At 35.8% G+C, this 15,965-nt stretch overlaps 1 protein-coding gene across 3 annotated transcripts in view; it reads left to right on the top strand.

Annotated features, from left to right (window-relative positions):
• TLL1 (tolloid like 1) overlaps positions 1-15,965 on the top strand; it is a 210,845-nt gene that overhangs the window by 145,684 nt on the left and 49,196 nt on the right. For all 3 annotated transcript variants that reach the window (XM_058720950.1, XM_058720951.1, XM_058720952.1), the window contains 3 exons: positions 2,680-2,782; positions 5,526-5,642; positions 6,810-6,955. In XM_058720950.1, coding sequence (XP_058576933.1) covers positions 2,680-2,782; positions 5,526-5,642; positions 6,810-6,955 — 366 coding nt within the window. The remainder of the gene's footprint in view (positions 1-2,679; positions 2,783-5,525; positions 5,643-6,809; positions 6,956-15,965) is intronic.

Genomic DNA, 15,965 nt, shown 5'->3' with positions numbered 1-15,965 from the left:
ATTAAAATCGGCCATTTTTGTTCCTCCACAGTGCTTGGCATTTAAAATAGAAGATTAAAAACAAGATAGGAAACTTTTCTGTTTAGAGTTATCCCCTTCCAACTGTGTGTGTGTGTGTGTGTGTGTGTGTGTGTGTGTGTGTTCCGAACTTCAAATATTAACTACTTGTTAGCAATCCAACCACATTGTTTCAATTTTGAATACAATTTGACGATATACATACTTCCAATTTAGCTGATTTCTTTCCCTCCTAGAAGAGGAAGTGATACTATTTGCACACCATTATAAAATCCACCTTTAGATCCAAGAAGGAAACCATAAAATGAGCCTTAGGGTCTACTGTTTGTGTCTAAATTCTAGTTTTGCCATTTTTACTATAATAACTGAGTTCTTATATGATCCTACAGATTCGAATCCCTGGTGGTTGCTGTTGAGAAAACACAAATGTAGAATGAAACCTAATATCAGGCAGTGGTAGTGTTTTGCATTTGTAGCAGGCTTAAAGTAAATACAAAATTAAGGAGAAAAACCAGAAATCATTTCCCAATTATGTCGTAAGAATGACCTAATGTTGCATTGGTATTCAGAGATGGAGTCGAAACGTATTGGGAGCCTCAGAAAAAAAATCGTTCGAAACTATGTTATTTTGATAATCGAATGTTGAGGAGTACCGAAAAAGAAAGAAAAACATCATCAGTCCTGTGTCCTTGGATATTTTGGAAATTTTTGTAACATTTTTGAGAATATTTTGATAAAATTAGGTGAAGGAAAAGAAAAAGGAGAAAAGGAGAAACTATAAATAAGATAGAAATAAATGAACAATTAAATAAAACCAAGTTATGCTACACTTACTGTATTACATTAAAAAACAGAACAGTGTGCCTCTACTTTCATCTCTTTGGAATTAAGAAAGTACACGTTTAAGGAAACCAAAAAAGGTCGAATTTAATGGTGAAATGTTAATGCCATTATAAAGTACAGACTTTCATTATAGTTAGACAGATTCTTAGTTTCTATCTCTATAAAATGAGTATATGGGCAATTATCATCAATGTTGGCGTACAGTTTCATCGATCATTGTGTTGCTAAAATAGAAGATGCCATGAGAAATATTTATTGTTATGCTATATCTTCAATTCTTGGAAGAAATAAGTTAGTTTAGGATTGATCTGACATAGGGGCGCCTGGGTGGCTCAGTCAGTTAAGTGTCCGACTTCGGCTCAGGTCATGATCTCCTGGTTCATGAGTTTGAGCCCCACATCAGGCTTCATGCTGACAGTTGAAGCCTGTCTGGGATTCTCTCTCTCTCTCTCTCTCTCTCTTTCTCTCTCTTTTGCTCTCTTAAAATAAATAAACTATCAAAAGGTATTTTAAAAATCTTAAAAAAAAGATCGATTTGCCATAGTTTCTTTCTTATGTTGTTAAGTTACTTAACATACGTTAAGTATTATATTCAAGTTATATTACTTAACGTAGGTTAAGTATTATATTCAAGAAAGGGGAGAAGTATATGTTTTCTTACACAGAAATGGTGGTACTCTTCTGTAATATGGACTTAGCATTGATTGCTTCTTTATATATTTTACTCATTTCTTGAGCTCGAGAGTACCCTTACATTCAGATTTTTATATTATCACCAAAGGATTCTTTAAATGTTATTACAAGCTATAGTTTTAGATTAGAAGCATTTATTTAAATACTCATGATTGGTCACTTTGGGCCAAACTCCATTTCAGCTTCTGGAGTAAAAAACAGGTTTACTACACACCTCAAGTATCTTAGATACTTTAAGCAGAATAGAGTTTAGAATGAGTTTTTATGAATAAAAAACTATTTTCCAAGTGAATTTTACTTCAGGTAGGTATATTTCTCATGTTAGTTTGGCTCTACTTTTAGTGTAATCAAGAAGAGTTAATTATTTGAAAAACAAACTCTTGTTATAAAGCAGTAAGAAAATTATCCTTCCTAGAGTTGTTCTTGAATTATCTGAATTATCTTCACAAAAAGCAGCATCACTTCAAAACAAAGTACAAAATAAGGGGTCATGTGCAAGATCTTATAACTTAAAAGGTCTTTGAATATATATTCTTGGATCTAGAGAAGCATAATGACATCTGTCTTTGATTATACTTACATGGACAAATTCAAATTTTAGAGCTGTATTTAAAACATTTCAGCATACACAATGATATTATGTTCTTGGAACATGGCACATGGTGGTAATTTTTAACATAATTATAGATGTCTGACTGGTCGTCTTTGAAATAAATTATTAAAAAGAAGACATTCATGGCAAAATCAGAATTTCTCATGGTTTAAGTCATATTTATCTTAAAACATTCAAAACAAACTATTTGAATAAAGATTTCTGTTTGTTTCAATATTGTTTAAACTACTTCTACAGAAACTTGGCTTTGATTGCTAAAATGTTTAGTTTAACTATTGACATGGTGGTTCTATATTGTCAGACATCAAGGAGAATGAGAAAATATTTTCTTTCTTTGGGGCATTTGTCAAGAAACTATATTAAGGGTATACTAACAGAAAAAAGAAAAAAAAAAAAGAATTAGCTATGAATCTGTTTTCTTTGTAGTCCTGGATTCCTAATCTCCAGCAATCAAATTAGCCTGTGCGGTAACAATCATTTTCGTCTTTGTGTCGTTTTGCTCCAATTTGCAGATCGTTTTAAATTTTACCACGATGGACCTATACAAGAGCAGCTTGTGCTGGTATGACTACATTGAAGTAAGAGATGGCTGCTGGAGGAAATCGCCCCTCCTTGGTAAGAGAGTATTTACCCTCTATGTGGCCACGCATACAGTCTGTCCTGCCCAAAGTAGATGGTTTGGTTTTGTTTTAATTTTTTTAATTTTTATTTATTTCTGAAAGAGAAAGAGTGCGAGCTGGGGAGGGGTAGAGAGAGAGGGAGACACAGAATCCTCAGGCAGGGTCCAGTCTCTGAACTGTCAGCACAGAGCCCGACATGGGGCTTAAACTCACGAACCGTGAGTTCGTGACCTGAGACAAAATCAGATGCTTACTCAACTGAGCCACCCAGGTGCCCCCCAGAGTAGATTCACTCAAGAGTTATCTTAGAGTTAACAATGTATGGGGTCCACATTTTAATTTCTATTGTACTCTTTTCAACTTCAGCAAAAATACAAATAAGTAGATTGATTTTAAAGTAGCTTACATTGGGGCACCTGGGTGGCTCAGTCGGTTAAGCGGCTGACTTCGGCTCAGGTCATGATCTCACAGTCTGTGGGTTCGAGCCCCGCGTCGGGCTCTGTGCTGACAGCTCAGAGCCTGGAGCCTGCTTCTGATTCTGTGTCTCCCCCTCTCTCTGACCCTCCCCCGTTCATGCTCTGTCTCTCTCTGTCTCAAAAATAAATAAATGTTAAAAAAAAAAATTAAAAAAAAATAATAAAAAAAAAAATAAAGTAGCTTACATTATGAGGAAATACTTGGATCTGAGTATAACGATTTAGAATAGGTTTCGCCTATATATTTTTAATTTGAGCATTATTGTTTTAATGCAGAAACCAGATCGATTATGTGAGTGTGCTTATAAGTGTTTGTTTTATTTGCTAAGGCAGTAGAATGTGAGCTGTTAGCTACATGTTTGGTGGCTGATTTCTTATGCCACGCATGTTAGCTCTTCCTCTAGGCGTCACAGTTTTGCTTCTCAGAGAGTTTTTTGTGGCTGAGAAGAGGCATTTGTACTTTGTATCATAAATTGTAGCTCATATTTGGTGCTTACAAAAGTCGGCTGCCAAAGTTTAACCACAGACCACACCATTAACTTGCATGAGGCACTTTACTGTTGCCTTCTGTTTTACTTAAAGGTGAGTGCTGTTGTGAGCATGTATCTACTCTCTCTTTATATACATTTTTTGAAATGGCAACTATGCCTTTATTTTTAGGAGTAGCTCTGTTCAGTTGTGTTTATGTGCCATACAGATCTTTTTTCTTAACATCTAAAACCTGCTGAATGGACGCTGTTGTAGTCAAAAGTGTGTTAAAAGCCTTAATAAGTCCAAGCGATTCTAGAAGTGTTTAAAAATAAGGAAAAAATAAAGAGTTGAACTAGTTTGATAAGTCAGATTGGGGAACACATTGTCTTGAACACTTAGTTTCTTAGTCTAGGTGAAGCAGTTTGTTATGTGTGTACGTCTGTTCATAAGAACACATTTCATTAAATTCATATTGAAGAACCAAATCTAAAGCTAAGTATTGAAGCACACTTCTTTTTTAGGATGCTATAAGTATATAGTATAATTCAGTATATGCTTCAGTATATAAGTGGCTCACCAGACTGGTTCAGCCTGATCGTGGTTTTCTGTGGAAAGTTTTTCGCACTCTTTCCCCCAAGACCTGATCCTTAAAGTACAGCCATCAGATTGGCAACATCAGAATCACTTGCTAGAAATGTAGATATTCAGGTTCTACTCCATTCTTTCTGAATTAGAGACGGTATCTTTCCATACTCGCTGGCATTTCTTATGCACATTACAGTTTAAGAAACACTACTCTCTTTTGCATGTCCCTGATTTACTTTGCCATTTAGGAAGACACTTCTTCATCTGTTGTTTCTTAGTATGAATTTAAGTTGACTACCATTTTTTCATATACTAAACTTATGTATGACATCCCTGCCAGGGGCACACAAAAATGGGTGACAGTGTATTGTTTGTAAAATTATTTCGTGTGGATTGCTGTATTTAACCATTTTGTCCTCATATGAAAATTTAAAGCACAGTAGTAGACATACAGCGAGCCAATAAATACTTGTAGAAGGTTGAGGGGAGAAAGAAGGAATCACAGGTATTATTATATTCATTTGGTATTGTACTCCCCTGTGGATACACAATTAGAAAATAATCACAACTCACACCCAGGTCTTCAGGTCCTGTTTGCCAGCCTGCCTACTGCACTACAGATTATAACTTTATTTATGAGATGGAATATGTCCAGTAGTGTAAGATCCTTGAAGCAGTATGTGGGTCTCCCTGATGGGTTGTCACTGAGCCGAAGTAGACAAAGAATTCCACTTCGGGCTGAGACATATCGTTAACCAAGTTACTATACTCTACAGTGACCGCTCTGATCTCAGATCATTTGTATCTTTTTCTGTTCTCCATGAAAGAATAGTCCCAACCTTAATGTATTGTCCGTCCTTTTACAAATATGTCTTTTGCACTAGCTGTTTCTTAATTCTGTAGACCCTGATGCTGACATCAGCCAGTCAATCTGAGGATGCTATGTTCCTGTATTTTATAAATAGATTTGAAGAGATTATTTTATTTATATACCTTTATTAAGTAAATATTAAGCATACGTCTAGGTCTAGTTACTCAGGATAGAGTATAGGAACCAAGTCAGGCTATATATAATGTGTATATACATATGTACATACATATGTACATAAAATTATATATATATATATAATTTGTAGCTAGAGTGGAAAGCAACTAGAATATAGAGTCATATTTAGGAGTCTCTCTTTATTCTTTTATTTCTTTTAGGTAGATTCTGTGGGGACAAGTTGCCTGAAGTTCTTACCTCTACAGACAGCAGAATGTGGATTGAGTTTCGTAGCAGCAGTAATTGGGTGGGAAAAGGCTTTGCAGCTGTCTATGAAGGCAAGTCACATTAAGTTTTAGAGATGACTTCCCCTTAGATCTCTTAGCAGAGATGTCCTTTCTCTCATTGTCATTAGAATGATATTGTAACCATATTTTAATTATGAAGTTTTCTAAATCTGAGTTATAATATCCACGAGACTGATTTTAAGAAAACTACTCAGTCCATTTAAATTGCAAGAAGAACCTGTTTTTTGATACCAGTGATAGAGTAGCATATAAATGTATGCAGGGGTATGTGAGAGGAAAATGGCACAAGACCTCTTAAATTTCCATTTGTTTCCATGATAGTATTAAAATGTCATGAAGAAATTATGATTTTTCCTTTGTACTAGATTTGTGTCTATTTGGTCCCTATACTGCTGAAATTCTCTGTCATAGGAAACTGCACAGAAAGCAATTGTACACATTTCTAGGGCATGCTTTGTCTACGTGGGAGAGTCAGCATTCAAGGGAGAATTTACTAGATGCTTTGTCCTATACTTCTCTAAAACAATAAACTGGCATTGTGTGTCCGGGCTTTAAAAGCAGCCCTTTTCTTGCCAGGTTGTGGGCTGAAGAGACCTTTCTTGCTCCTGCCTCTGCTAGCACACGAGTTTAGGTGATTTGGAAGACAGAAGATTTCTGCTTCCCTTAAACTTTTGAATAAACGGAAGCATTTTGTTTTAGAGATTAACTGTATGGCAATGAAGAGGGTGATTTGGATGAGGCCACAGATGTTGAGCACATGATGCTAGCCTACTGCCAGAGGCCCAGAGAGTTCTGTGGAGCGTCTCTCTTGATCAACTATTTTACCTAAGGTCAAAAGACTGTAAGAACCAGTTCAGGGAATCACACAGAATATGATAGAATATTCTGTCACATAGAATACATTTACAAAATCTCCAAAGGTTTTTAAAAGTTAAAAAAAAATGTTCTTTTATAAAGATGTAAATAAATAGTGACCAAAAAAATCCTATAGTCCCCTGCTGTTCTCTAATATTTATAGTTAACTGACTACGTTTTTGCCATCTAAATATTTACGACAGTACAACCAGCCAGCTTTGATTTTTATAACCTGGTCTTTATGTACTCAGCCACAGGCACTGAACTAAAATGTTATCTCAGAAGAAAATGAAAATGGAATGGCACTTCTGGGTTTATTTATTTGATTATTTTTGCCCTCAGCAATCTGTGGAGGTGAGATACGTAAAAACGAGGGACAGATTCAGTCTCCTAATTATCCTGATGACTACAGACCGATGAAGGAATGTGTGTGGAAAATAACAGTGTCAGAAGACTACTATGTCGGATTGACCTTTCAGGCCTTTGAGGTAAAGTCTTTTGGGCAACCTTTACGGAACATATCCTCCATAAATGACAGTGCCATTTAAGGGGATCCTCATTAAATAAGCAGAGAACCAGAGAATCCACTTTTCAATCAGCAGAGAAGCAAAGGATTGCCTATAAAATGTAACATCAAGAGTGAAAGAGGTGTTTTTTTTTTCTTTCCTTCTTTCCTCTTGTTGCAGACATTTTCAAGAAGATTAAAGTGAGTTTACGTTAACTGTGCCATTTGAATTAGAATGTTTGAAGTGCTGACCACAGTTTCTTTTGACAAATGCACAGGCTTCCTTCCCAAGACTGCTTGAAGAGTCCATTAAATAATAGAACTTTTACTTCTCTTGTAAACTAAGAGGTTAAAAGGTAGACCCTCATTTTTTGTTGTTGTTGTTATGGAGAAAATCTCTTCTTCACCTTTTTACCATTAGGCAGAAAACTGTTCCTATCAGAAATAGAGATTTAAGTGTTTTTCGCCTTTGATTTCATCAAAAATGTATATCGGGGAGGAGATCAGCACCAACATTGCGTTCTGAGATGAGGGAACAATAAACCAAAGGTTAGTCAGGATTCTGGAGCAAAGTCTGGGCTCCAAACTACCGAGCTGGCTGATGAGTCATTTTGGTGGGGCTGGCGGAACTTATTTCGGATTCGAAGCCAGCAGATGGGGACATCTGTCAAGAACTCCATGGTATTTTACATCAAAGAGTCGGCCTGGAAATTGAGACCCCAAGGTGAAGTGGGAAGGAATAATGAGGTGGTGTGAGTAGGGGCAGACAGGGGTCAGAGATCTAGATGCCATAATTGGTGATTATTTCTTCACTGATTAGAAGGCTGATTCTCTGTCCAAGCAGTCAGAAGGCTGAAGAGAACCCCATCCTCTGCCAGAGTATCCTTGCCACTGAGTGCAGTGAGTATAGTGGTGTCTCTGTCTCCGTGGCAGAAACACCAGGGGAATCCAGGCATCACCCATGAGCCCAGAGACTCTCTCGCCTCCACGTGCAGGCTGTGTAATACGTTTCTTTGGTACTTACCTCTACCCCTTTGCATGTGCCATTTAATTTCCCAGACATACTTCCTTTTATCGTGAAAAAATCGTCTTCTCTTGTGTGATCATGAGATTGTATTATATGCTCCTGATAATTTTGCATTGCTGGAAAACTTAATTCTTGAAATTATTTGACTCGTATTTGAATTTTGATATTTTAAAAAAAAATTTCAGTGTTTATTTTTCAGAGAGAGAGGGAGACAGAGACAGAGTGTGAGTGGGGGAGGGGCAGAGAGGGAGGGAGACACAGAGTCCGAAGCAGGCTCCAGGCTCCAGAGCTGTCAGCACAGAGGCTAATGTGGAGCTCGAACCCACGAACCATGAGATCATGACCTGAGCTGAAGTTGGATGCTTAACCAACTGAGGCACCCAGGTGCCTGGAATTTTCTTATTCTCATGGATCAGTAATATGGCAACAATTATTCAAATAGACCACCTTATTGTTAACAGTAAACTAAGACTGGATAAGATTCACCTCCTATTTAGACCAAAATAGCCAGTTCAGTGAAAAATTATCTACCTAAGACTGCTTTATTTGTATTTTTGTGATGTTGCAGATAATTAAGAGATGAGCTCTCTTTTAATATATAATTGAATGTTTTATGCAATTTTATTACAGAAGTGTTTTCAGTGGAGGCATATAAAACTAAATTCCATGCACCCAAAAACTGAGATACAATTTCTGAGATACAGGAGGCTTAGCTGGGTTTGCAATCATTATTTATTTATTTTTTTAAGGCCAATATAGTTACAGTGATATTCTTCAACAATAGGATAGTGTAATGACTGGAAAGATTTACATCTCAGTCACTTAGAACCATAGCCGACACAGAGTATTTGCTTAAGGAATACTTACTGATTGAGTGAGTGAATAAATTGTTACTGAGATTTGGGATTGGGGAAAAGTCCTGTCATAGTTTGGCTGACAGTACATTGTATCTATTATTTCTAGGTTCCTGTCCATCCTTATATTTCTTCCTCCTCTTTAATATACTGGACATATTTAAATGTCAGATAGGTCTCTCATCTTTAAATGACCAAAACCAAACCTTTGATTATCTTGTGCCGTTCACTAACCCACTCTTCTTCAGTTTTCCCTATTTTCGTATTTACTATTTCAGTATGTCACTATTTACTCAAGGAATACCCCTGATTCCAGTATTTCCTTTAAGCCCCGAGGACAGTCGATTAGCATATTTCATTTGCTTTGTCTTCAACAATGCCCCACACATGACCACTTTATCCCACTTTCTGGCAGCTACTCTGTTCTCACCGCTACTTCTTCTCTTGGAGCTTAGTGAGAACCTCACATCTCTACTCTTGCCCCACGTATCCTGATCTCCACACAACAACCAGAGTGATACTTTTACAGTGTGAGTTAGGTCATAACACTATGCTTAAATTCTTTCAGGAGTTTTCCGTTACACCTAAAATAGAACCCAGACTGAATGATCATAGCCCAAGGCAACTCATGATTGGTCCCAAGTTCCTCTGACTCTCTCTGAGCCAGCCCCTCTGGTCTTCTTATCTCTGGTGCTCTTAACACCTCTAAATCCGTGCTTTCATTCCTCTCATTTCATTTGGATCTCTGCTTTATCATCACTTACTTAAAAAGTCCTTGCTTAGTAACTCTAAATATCAAAATTCAAATACGAGTCAAATAATTTCAAGAATTAAGTTTTCCAGCAATGCAAAATTATCAGGAGCATATAATACAATCTCATGATCACATAAGAGAAGACGATTTTTTCACGATAAAAGGAAATATGTCTGGGAAATTAAATGGCACATGCAAAGGGGTAGAGGTAAGTACCAAAGAAACGTATTACACAGCCTGCACGTGGAAGCGAGAGAGTCTCTGGGCTCATGGGTGTTGCCTGGACTCCCCTGGTGTTTCTGCCATGGAGACAGAGACACCACTCTCTCTCTCTCTCTCTCTCTCTCTCTCTCTCTTTTTATATATATATATATTTATATTTATATATTTATATATATGTATATATATATATTTATATATATACTTATATATATATATACGTATATATATATTTATATATATATACGTATATATATATATATACATACACGTATATGTATATATATATATATATATTTTTTTTTTTTTTTTTTTGCCTACAATTGTCTATAAACCAGTCTTCTGTTTTATTTTGGTTCATTGGACTTATAACTACTGGAATTTGTGTTATGGGTCTGTTTGTTTACATGGTTACTGTCTCTCTCACTAAAGTATGATCACCAAAGGGTAGGGATCTTAATCTGTCTTGTCAATTACCATATCTCCAGCACCACCAGATGTGTGATTAATACATGATAACGGGAGAGATGAAAGAATGGGTGGAATATAGGTAAGAGAGTGTGTGAATGCATGATTATTGGTGGGTGGAAATTAATATATCCTTCCTTTATCAAAGATACTAATGTTTCTATGTAGAGGGAAACAAGTTTAGACAGGTAGGTAAGAAACATTTGGATTATGTGGACCTGATATGCCATATAGCTCAATTTAGACTAGATCCTAGGTTCTAAGAAATTGAGAAGTGACAAGGAATTTAGAGATGTTCTAATATATCATCTAAGTCTTTTAGATATGGCAAGTGAACTTATGCCATTAACCTAGTATCATATAAATCAGTACTAAACCAGCATCAAAATCCAGGTATAGTCAATATTCATTTTTTTACAGATTCTATATTTTCAAATTTTCCTACTAACTAAAGTTAATTTGTAACCCCCAAATTAATACTCATGGTTCTTTCTGGGTCACTCATGGACATGCACAGAGTTGCAAAATATTTGAGTCATCTGACATGCACATTCCCAGCTATGATGTGCCTTATGGAGAAATGTATGTGTTATATAAACATTGTTCAGGCATGCGTTATAATGCAGTTGCCTGTGAGTTGTATTCATGAATTGGCAATATATTAAGGTGTCTTTCAACAGAAACACACATAAAACAAGGCTGTATATTGATTGGTTGACAAAAATTTTGTGACTAGAAGCTCACAAGAACCTAATTCTGTAGTTTTCCAGGAACAATAAATCAGTATTCACTAATTCAGTGTTTTTAGCAACTTTATATAACTAACTACCATGAAAACAGAGTCAACTGGTTATATGTTTTTAATTTGTTCTGGTGGTTACTAGGTGATTTGTTTCATTTAGTTAATTTGTATCTGTTTATGTCAATTTATTTTTATTTATGTAATATATTTTCAATCTTCAGCTTATACATTTTATATTGAAGATGTATAATTAAAAAAAAAACAGCCCTCACCACTTCATAGTGTTTTGTGGTTTTATCTGACAAAACAGTTTTTTTATCACTCTTTGCCTTTTTTCAAAAACTGTTTCTGTTTTTATAACTGTTTTATTCTCTGTGGTACACTCTCCCCTTTCAGGTAAAAGGGCCTTTAAGATAAATTTGCCCATCATTTTGTTGAAGTCTACAGTAAAGAACTTACTAGTTATCTATTATTTATACCTTTCTATGAATTTATGTCATGATTTTACCTCTCCTAATGCTACTTAGATTTTAATGTAGGTACAGAAAGAAAATATGAACAAGTGTCTTTATTAATGAATTTCAGTTATCTTTGAGCAAGAAAGGATACTATCTGGAGGCCAATAGAGTCCTGATACTTCTGTAATTATATTTGGGAAGCTTTTTCCTCTCTAGTAGTTACTGGTGCATTGCTTCGTAAGGCCGATACGGAAGTGGGTTTGCACATGACTGTTTATCATGTCAGACATCATTTTGGAGTTATTTGTAAAGAAATCTCTATACTGCTGCTATTTAACTGGAGCACTTTCAGTGTGCAGAAATACAGAAGAGAAAAAGTTTGGGAGACTGGAAATGTTTATAGTAACAACTTCAAAGAAACGTCAATAAAGCAGAAAAGAAGTGAAATAAACCCAGAGCTTACTTATGTTTACATTGAAATCCCACATCATTAATTTAAGTGGGATTAAGTTTGAGGTACTTGTCAACCTTTCTAGACACGCTGATTTGGTTATACTTCCCTTATGAAAATAGCAAATGTTTAATAGTCTTACCCATCACTACTGCAAGCTGTAAACTATATACAAAAGTTCTTATCTTGATACTTTGTGGCTTGCCCAACTAAAAGTAATCCTTTAATTCTTCTAAATAATTTATATTGGTTAAGTTAAGTAGTCTTTTAAATGACCTAGGAAGCCAAGACAAAGAGATCTTAATTAGTTAACATTTTTCTGTTCACATTGTACTATTTGGCTAAGAATATATCTTGATTAATGACTTCAAAGAGAATTAAGTAGCTCTTCAGATTTATGGTTGAGGCTTTAGTTCTACTCTGAAAGATTAGCTTGTGTTCATTTCCAATAACCTGCTCGAAGTCACACAATTCATAATTGGTAGCACTATGACTGAAATCAGTTCCACAGCCTGTGCACTCTTGAGCCCACATCCTGGTAGCAGAGAGAGGCATCTATATTCTCTCATAGTATTAATTCTTTTCCTTTATGACTATCTTCATTTGTGCACTTGTGTTGTTTAATCAACACGTGTTTGTCATTCAGGGACATGTCTGTTTTATTCTCCACCGTTTATCCACTGTCAAGTGTATATTTCCAGGCAATAGTAGGTTTTTAGTAAATATTTATTAAATTAAAGAGTTAAAAATACTTGTGTAATGAAAGAAAAAAAATCCAAGTGGCAGCATTAAAAAACCCAAGTCACATGAAAATAGAGCTAATGCAGAGCCATGATTTTTATTTTCACACGGTTGGACGTATATATATTTTCTCTGTTTTTGACCTGTGATGGTCTAGTATTAATATTAAATATTTAATAGTAATAGTAAAATAATATTAAATAGTGAAATGTGAAATATGATAGTAGCAAAATAATGATCTATTGTTAAGCCTTTCTTTTTTTTATTCAAAATTCATTTTGTTGATAGCATTATGTCTCAAACTTTACTGGATTTTTTTTTCCCATTATTAAAATTAATTCATTTTTATTTTTATGTTTTTAACAAAAGAAAATCAAATTTAGTAGCATACTTATGGGGAATCCACACAGACAATGAACTTCTCCTGAATTAGTTTATTTTTAATGGTAAATGCTAATCTACATTGTTTTTTAGTCATATTTTTCTTAAAAATTTTTTCCTGCAAAGCAAAAAGTAATGACTTTAGCATCGTTCCCTGTGTATAAGATTTTAAATTATATTATTTTTAAAAGTTTAATCACTTATGTAGTGGATTACGTTAATTATATTTTAAAACTACAGTCTAACAGTCACAGGAGAGACTTGTTTTCCTTAGTATGGTAAAATAAATATAAAATTTACTATCTTAACCATTTTTTGAAGTTTATTTATTTATTTTGAGAGAGAGTGAGAGAGAGAGAGAGAGAGAGAGAGAGAGTTATCAGAGGAGGGTCAGAGAGAGAGACAGAGAGAACCCCAAGCAGGCTCCACACTGTGAGCACAGAGCTTGAACTCACGAACCATGAGATAATGACCTAAGCTGAAACCAAGAGTTGGACACTTAACTGACTGAGCCACCCAGGTGGTCTTACCTTAACCATTTTTAAAGTGTGCAGTTCAGGGGCGCCTGGGTGGCGCAGTCGGTTAAGCGTCCGACTTCAGCCAGGTCACGATCTCGCGGTCCGTGAGTTCGGGCCCCGCGTCAGGCTCTGGGCTGATGGCTCGGAGCCTGGAGCCTGTTTCCGATTCTGTGTCTCCCTCTCTCTCTGCCCCTCCCCCGTTCATGCTCTGTCTCTCTCTGTCCCAAAAATAAAAAAAAAAAAAAAAAAAAAAAAAAAAATAAAGTGTGCAGTTCATTAGTGTTAAGTACATTCACATTGTTGTACAACCGGTCTCCAAAACTCTTTTCACCTTGCAAAACGGAAACTTTGTGCTCAGAAAACAACCCCCTTTCTCTCTTCCCCCCAACTTTCGGCAACAACGTTCCTACTTTCTGTCACTATGAATTTGACTACTCTAGGTACCTCATGTAAGTGGACTCATTCACTTCTTGCCTTTTTGTGACTGGCTTATTTCACTCAGTGTAATATCCACAAAGTTCATCCGTGTTGTAGCACATGAAACAATCTCACGCGTTTGCAAGGCTAAATAACATTCCATTGTATATATATTTGACATTTTGTGCATTCATTCATCCATTGATGGACATCTGGATTATTACAACCTTTGATTATTGTGAATAATGCTGGTATAACCATGAATGTGTAAACATCTGTTTGAGACCCTGCTTTCAGTTTTTTTAGGTATATACCCAGAAATGGGATTGTTGAATCAAGCAGAGAATTTTTCAATCCATTTCCACTTTTTCAGGGACATGGGAGAGCTTTTATTGAAACTGTTATTGAGAAGTTTTGGAGTTTTCAGAGATTTTTACAAATAACTAGGTAGATGTTTTTGCAATATTTATTTGGAAAGTTGATTATAAAATGAAGGAAAAGTGTGCAAATGGGTCCTAAGCCCGGGCATGATCCCTTCTTTTGAGGCTGGCTTTTCCTTCAGCATCGAAGCTCACTCACATGCACTGAGCACAAAGCTCTGCGTGAGTCTGCAGTTTTGGAATGAGAGGCTGACTACTGTAGGTTACATTTAATTGATTTGGGTTCTTGCTAAATAAACGTCACTCGGCTTTTACATGCTTCCTCTCTAACATGCCAGGACAGGCATGAGTGCCCACGTAGTAATGAAACGTAACATTAACCCCTTCTGGCTGGTCTTGGTAGTCATTCTTTCTTTTGTGTGTGTTTGGATCTACTTCCAATATCATTTAAACACAGTTTTCCAAAAACTGTTCAGAGCTTACTGTCACATTCATTGTATCCTATGTGTACATATTAGGTCTGTTTACATTATGATAACCTTGCCCCATTTGAATATGGTTTATGCTCTGATTATCTTAAAGTCTATAATAAATCAGCGTCATCATTATCAAACCACATTTATTATATGTGTAATTGTGCATGACATTGCATTCAGGTTCCAGATATGAACTGTGTCTGCGATGTAATTCAAGAAGAAACTACTTTTCCTTTTCTTTTCTTTTTTAACATTTATTTATTTTTGAAAGAGAGGGAGACAGAGTGTGAGCAGGGAAGGGGCTGAGAGAGAGGGAGACACAGAATCCGAAGCAGGCTTCAGGCTCTGAGCTGTCAGCACTGCCCGACACGGGGCTCAAACCCACGAACTGTGAGATCATCACCTGAGCCGAAGTCAGTCGTTTAACCAATTGAGCCATCCAGGCGCCCCTCTTTTTTTCTGTTTTTATAAATCTTTGACTTTGGTGTTCTTTTTCCTCGTGGAGCTTACTGACATAACACCAGTGCACTTATCAACTCTTTAGTTTCAATCATATTTATTTCTGTCTATCTGTTCTGTGTATTTATGAAGTAATTGATATAGCTGGAGAAAATGTTACACAAGTGACATAAATAAGAGAACTCAAACTTTCATTTGTGCTCACCTCATTACTGTTGTGTAGATGTAGTTGAAGAGGCATAATTATAATTAACACCAATAGAGCAGAGTCATTATGCTCACATTGCAATCAGGATTAAGGCAGTTAAACTGGAAAAATATGTAAACAAAGAGCATTGAGATCATTGATAAGATATTTAGAAGTGTTGTTATAAAGGGATAATATCATAAATATCATATATATAAGGCAACTTTTATTTTGTAAGCAGTTGAACAGCTGTGGCGTTTACTCTGTAAGAATACAGTATATGTTTCTGTTTTGTTAGCCTTAACACCAAGTGCGTGATATTTAATAAGTGATACGTAATTCATAAATAGATACTAGTAGAATTAATCCTAAAATCGGCCATTTTGATGCATTTCACCCATGAAGTATTTGCACTTTGTGTATCATATAAAATATTGAAACCTCTACTTGTTTACTAAGTA

Source organism: Neofelis nebulosa, chromosome 3, assembly GCF_028018385.1.
Source record: "Neofelis nebulosa isolate mNeoNeb1 chromosome 3, mNeoNeb1.pri, whole genome shotgun sequence".
Taxonomy (NCBI): Eukaryota; Metazoa; Chordata; class Mammalia; order Carnivora; family Felidae; genus Neofelis; species Neofelis nebulosa.
This window is presented reverse-complemented; position numbering and strand designations above follow the sequence as displayed.